Below are 6,190 nucleotides of genomic sequence, written 5' to 3' on the forward strand. Positions count from 1 at the left end.
AGAGATACTACTGCTAGTCCTTTCTTAAAAAAAGGCAAAACACACAGCTAGACCCTTTCTATTTCTAGGGTTAGAAAGGGCATGTAGACTCTTATAGGTACACTATTAGAGTTCCAAAAGGTTCCCTAGCAATAAAAATGCAACAATTTTGAGTCTTCTTTATTCCTCATCCTCTAACATCTAAAGTGCCAAAAAATCTTTTTTATTTCCATAACACTGCCTATATTCTTCCTTATTTCCACTGAAATGTCCATAGCAGAAGCCTTTATTACCTCTTAGCTAGACTATTACAAAGTCTTAATTCCAGTATTTTCTCTTACTGCACTTATGTTTTCTATTTTGTACTATGTTGTTAGTTGTCACTGAGTCAATTCTGACTCATGGTGACCACAACGTATGCAGAGTACTGCTCCATGAAGTTTTTAAGGCTGTAACCTTTCAGAAGCAGATCTCGAGGCTTGTTTTCCAAGATGCTCTGGGTGGGATCGAACCACAAACCTTTTGGCTAAGTAGTAGAGTGCTGAACTGTTCGCACCACCCAGGGACTCTACTGTGTACTATCCAAAAACCAAACACATTGCCGTCAAGTCGATTCCAACCTACATTAACCCTACAGGACAGAGTATAACCGCCCCCCACAGGGTTTCCAAGGAGCAGCTGGTGGATTACAACTGCCGACCTTTTTGGTTAGCAGTCAAACTCTTAACCACTGTGTCACCATATTTCTATATACCTTATCACCCTGCTCAATCCTTCTTTGAAGGATCCTATTCACCTGGCACTTCTGGTTACCATCTGCAAAGACAGACATGAATAAAGGTTCAACTGCTTCATTATAAGCAGAAAGATCTGAACAATTAAGATGATAAAAGCTTCATTTTAAAGCTGACTGGTCAAGAATAAAACTCTTGACCAAAAGAAAAGCAAATTTCCCTAAATAAACATTTAAAATAAATTTTATGAAAAATTATTAAAGAAAAAAGTCATCTAGGAAAGAGACTGTAAAGCATGTGGCATTGGGAAAAGGAGGCAGAACTGAGGAAATATTCTAGGAGGATGTTTTAAAGGGAAAAGAAGATTACAGTACTTAATATTTGGGCTGGAGCGAGTGGCATCAGAATGAATGAAGAGTTGAGAATAAATTTTATTCAGAGGCTTAGTAACCACAGCCATCACTTTCCCACTAATAATATTGGTGTAGTTGTTCAATAAGTACTTGCCAGCTTTAATGATTTTAACGATACTTGGAAATAAAGTTTTACATTTTTTCCAACAGAAAATCAGTTAGAGAGCGGACTGTTACCGATTGCAGAATAGAATTTCCTCCCAAGCAATTAAGAATATCCTTATTACTTTTGTGATTAATGAAAGAGGGGAACTAATATTCATAGACAGGTTACTATGTGCCAAGCACTATCTATTAGCTCACTTACCCACAAAACTACTTTATGAGGTACATATTATTATCTTCATTTTACAGTAGGAAAAAAAAACCCAAAGCACAGAGAGTAAGCATATTTTCCCATGTTGCCACACCCGATGACTTGGATTCAAATCTAGGTTTATTTAATCAAAAGACAAGAATACCTCCCTAACAATTACCAACATTCTTAGTCATTCGGTGGTGATATAATTTTCAAGGTTAAGTTTTCCAACCAGTTGTATTAAATGAGGAAAATGCAATCAGCAGACTGTTAAGTAACACTTTTGACTTCATCATTATACTGCTTTGCAGGAATAACCTTAGAGATTTATATTAATACTTCAATTCAATTTGATGAATACATATTTAGCTTCATTAATAACCTGAGATATGCAGATGACACAACTTGCTTTCCAAGTACTTGAAGCGCTTAGTGACGAAGGTCAAAGACCACAGCCTTCAGTATGGACTACAAATGAACATGAAGAAAACAAAAATCCTCACAACTGGATGAATAAAACAACATCATGATAAATGGAGAAAAAATTGAAGTTGTCAAGGATATTCTACTTAGATCAACAGTCAATATCCATCGAAGCAGCAGTCAAAAATCAAACCACCTAGTGTACTGGGCAAATCTGCTACAAAAGATTTCTATAAAGTTTTAAAGAGCAAAGATTTTCCTTTGATGATTAAGGTTCGACTGACCCCAGCTATGGTCTTTTCAATCGCCTCACATGCATGTGAAAGCTGGACAATGAAAAAAGAAGGCAGAAGAACTGATGCTTTAGAAGTGTGTTACTGGCAAAGAATACTGAATATACTGTGGACTGCCAGAAGAACATATCAATCTTAGAAGAAATACAACCAGAATGTTCCTTAGAAGCGAGGATGGAGAGACTTTGGCTTGCTTACTTTGTACGTCATCAGGAAAGATCAATCTCTAGAAAAGAACATAATGGCTGGTAAAGCAGACGGTCAGCGAAAACGAGGGAAACCCTGAATGAGAAGGATTGACACGAGAGCCACAATGATGGACTCAAACATACCAAAGATCATGAAGATGGCACAGGACCCAGCAACGTCTCATTTTATTATACAATAAGTCACCATGAGTCAGAGCCAACTTGAGGGCACCTAACAGCAAATGCAACAGACACTATCCTACCTGCTGGGAAACACTACTGACCCAGTACAGACAGGTCCTGTGTTCTCTGCTCAATTGTCATGAGCTTGTCCACACACTAACTCCTATGGAATGCAAGGGACTAAGAAGGCAAGGCCCCATCCATCTTTCCCAGTTTAGCATTTCTATGTCTCAGCCAATGACAGGCACATAGTAGGGACTCAAGTATTTGCTGAATGAAGAGAAATTAACATTCCTTGAGCACTTAATATGTGCAAGACATAGTTCTAGCCAATGTAGGTTCTAGCACCCCACTGGAATCCTAAAGATAACCAGAAAAATTTCACTATATTCCCATTTAACTGATGAAGCTGATAGGGAGGCAAAGAAATTCACTCATCCAGGATTTAAAGAGCCTCAGCCCAAAGCCCAGGCTATGGTTAACCATATCCTACTTAAGAAACCTTTTAATTTTATATACATTGCTTCAGTGTGAGTTTTGAAATGTCCTCTACATGAACAATTTGATAAGTATGTATCTTAGGCTATTCTGCATTTTGGTTGCTTCAAAATACTTTCCAGAACAGAGCAATGCTAACAGAGTCTAATCTTAAAAATTAAAATGTCCTTAAAAATTTCTAGGCAAATACAAAAACTTGAGCCATAGCAGTACCGGAAGGTTCAGAATCGTGAAGCAAACTTATACTTAAAGACTTCTGAAGAAATGACATCTCTAGAAACCAATATGCTACATCAGGTAAAAAAAGATTCATCTAAAGTTAAAAAAAAAAAAAATTTAGCATTAGAAACTGATCAAATTAATCTCTGTAATTACTGTAAACTGCTGGTAAGATCCTTTCAGTACATCCACTATATCACAATTCATTACCAAGCCAAGCCAATATCCGTGTTGGTACACGCTAAACATACATTGTCTAAGACTGACGTATTCTTCTGGCATAAATTCCCAAGAGTATATTTCTAAATTTTTTAAATACCAAATTATGAAATAACATATGATCTAGTAACCCGTTGCTGTCGAGTCGATAGTCCCATACATCCTCAAATTAACTTTGTAACTCTCTGAATTAAGAAATGTCACAAAGCTTCACAAATAAAATTTACCTGAACTTGCTTAAATTTGAAAAGCTAAGGTTATCAGCACCAACCAAGAGAGAAGAGGAAATAGAAGTGGAGGGCAGTAGTAAAAGCGAAGTCTGTACTGTCAACTAAAAGCCAGTCCCTCAAATAAGTGACACCACTGAGACTCTTCGCAAAAGTAAGGTTTCCTGAATGGCTCACAAGGAAAATGAGTTTCGTAACTAAAATGTTAACTTCAGACTACCCATCAAACTGAGGGAAAAAAAACAATCGTACCCACTGCACAGATGAGAAAAACGACGTGCGCGTTTTCAGGTTACACAAGCCGATGCCACGCGCATGGCGTTTGGCCAAATGCTCTAGTGGCTGGTGGTGGCTGTCGGGTGGGCTGGGTTTTTGATTTTGGAAAAATGTGACTTGGGAAGTGCGGGGCCTGTGAGGGTGGGGATACGAAGGGCCGACAAATTTCCCTGTTCGGGGTAGATTTAGGAACGAGGTTCTCCAGGCCGGTGCCCCGCAGGCCTGCCTCCCCACGCGTGAGCGCTGCATGGCGAGTGCTGCACACCCAGGCCCGGCACCCAGTCGCTGCTCCCTCACCCCAGAGGTCACTCTGACCCGGAAATAGTCCCCAGAGTGGCAGTCAGGCGGTCAGGGCCCGGTGGAGGGGCGAAAAGGTGGAAGGGCGGGAAGTGTGGGGCGTGGAGAGGGGATGGCAGGGTAAAGGGCAGATGACACGCCAAAGGCAGGAGTGGGGGTCAGCGTGGGGATAGGAATCGGGAAGTCCCTCGCCGGCGCCCGCGGGCCGCACACACTCACCTGCCCCTCCCCCTCCCCGCCTGCCCGGCGAAGGCTCCGAGCTGCCGCGGGCCGCGCGCGCACTCAAGGCGCGTGCGCGCGCCCTGCCGGTCGCTTCCTCGTGCGCGCGCTCTGCTCGTTCAGTCCCAGCACCGCTCATTCAAAGCCGGGCGCGCGCTCCTTCGCAGCCGCCGTTGTCGCCGCGCAGCTGCCATAGCCACCTCCTCCTCGGGAATCCCTCCCTCGGCCCCTCCCCCTTCACCCCCTCCTTGAAGGCGGTTCTCGGTTGTCTCCAGGACCTCGCTTCTGCACCCCGCCCCAGGGCCTGTCTGACCCTGTAGGAGCTAGGCTGCGGGTCCGGCGTCGGGGCTGAGAACCAATGAGCGCTGGGGGCGGGGAGAGCAGCGGTAGGCTCGGGCGTGGCCGAGGCTTGATCTGTGGATGTTTTTGTGACCGTTGCTGGCTGCACAAGATATATAGTTACCGAGCCTGTGGATTCCTGCCGAGTTGTCCTACTTTCTATGCGAAGTATTTACCTCCCCATGCTTTCCGTTCCATCCTCAGAACTCCCCTACCAGATGGGACCTAGAAAAGCAAAACTTAAGATTGCAAAACTGAGGGAGCTTCCGCTGTCTCAGGATAATTTAGACCTGGTTAGGCTAGATCCCAATCGTTCCTCCACCTGAGGGGTCAGAAATGCTAAATTTGTTTCAGGATTAAGCCTTCTCCGAGTAATTTTTTTTTTAATTTTCTTTAACTGGCAGTTAAAAAGTGGCACTTGCCCGCGTTCCTGTATTTTCTCTTCGCTTACAGCCTGGGTAGCCATTCTCCCAAACTAAGTTGTTCTTCCTTTCGATAGTTCTCTCTTCATAGTCTGATTCGTTTCTTCTTGTGTATGCTATTCAAAGGCTAGGAGCCTTGGCTCTTGTGTTTGAGAGACCCTCAATAAAACTATTATCTGCTCCACTGATGGAAAGCAACTGATGAAAAGAGGATACGAGTTTATATGATCAAAGGTTGAAAGAGTAGATGTAAATTGTTCCTGAACCAGCCTTTTTCTTCTTAAACCTCTTCCTTGACTACAACTTTGACTACAACAAAGAATCTTTGTTCTCCCACCCTGATGTAGCACGTAATAGTCCACTTAACTTTCTTGTGCTCTCCCATCTGCATTGCATTTCTGTTAGTAATTTAACCTGTTATCCCCAAAAGGATAAGAAACTAAATTTATATGACTCTTGCTTTGGAATGGTTCTGTGTAACTGTGGGTTAATTATTCAATCTTTGGAAACCTCGGTCTCCCCATCAGTAAAATGGCCGTAGTAATAGTGACTATTTCATAGAATAGCTAGTGTACCTAGCGCAGAGCTAGTACATAGAAAACGTTCTTTGATAGTAGCTGTTCCTGTGGCTGCTGCAACTACTGCTAGTGCATCGTCGTCACTCCCAGTAACTACACCACCCAAAGTCCACTAAATCCCTTACAGTTCCTTAAACGCCCACTCTAACATTAATCCCTTCTAATGCCTGAATTCCAATAATCTGTTAAATAGGCTACATCCTGGCATACACTTTCAACAATAGCTTTTCTCCTTAGAGACCTCTATCTTTGCTTCAAATTATTATGCTGCTATGATATTTTCATCTTTTTCATTATTCTTCAGGTTTATTAGTCATTTCAAAATAAAACCATTAGCGAACGCTTGTATCTCAACACATTAACAAAACAAAAACACAAAGCCTGC

At 42.2% G+C, this 6,190-nt stretch overlaps 1 protein-coding gene across 2 annotated transcripts in view; it reads right to left on the reverse strand.

The window, feature by feature from the left end:
* Positions 1–4,675, reverse strand: part of EBAG9 (estrogen receptor binding site associated antigen 9) — a 19,798-nt gene extending 15,123 nt beyond the window's left edge. Inside the window, exon 1 of one of the 2 annotated variants that reach the window (XM_023725979.1) lies at positions 4,467–4,675. Coding sequence is in view for 1 of the 2 variants with exons in the window: in XM_023725978.1 (XP_023581746.1) it covers positions 734–811 (78 nt within the window). In the remaining variant the exon portion in view is untranslated. Of the gene's footprint in view, positions 1–733; positions 2,232–4,466 lie in introns of those variants that run through there. The other variant, XM_023725978.1, reaches the window with a different exon arrangement.
* Between the last annotated feature and the right edge of the window lie 1,515 nt (positions 4,676–6,190).

Source organism: Trichechus manatus, unplaced genomic scaffold (genome assembly GCF_000243295.1).
Source record: "Trichechus manatus latirostris isolate Lorelei unplaced genomic scaffold, TriManLat1.0 scaffold00009, whole genome shotgun sequence".
NCBI classification, from domain to species: Eukaryota; Metazoa; Chordata; class Mammalia; order Sirenia; family Trichechidae; genus Trichechus; species Trichechus manatus.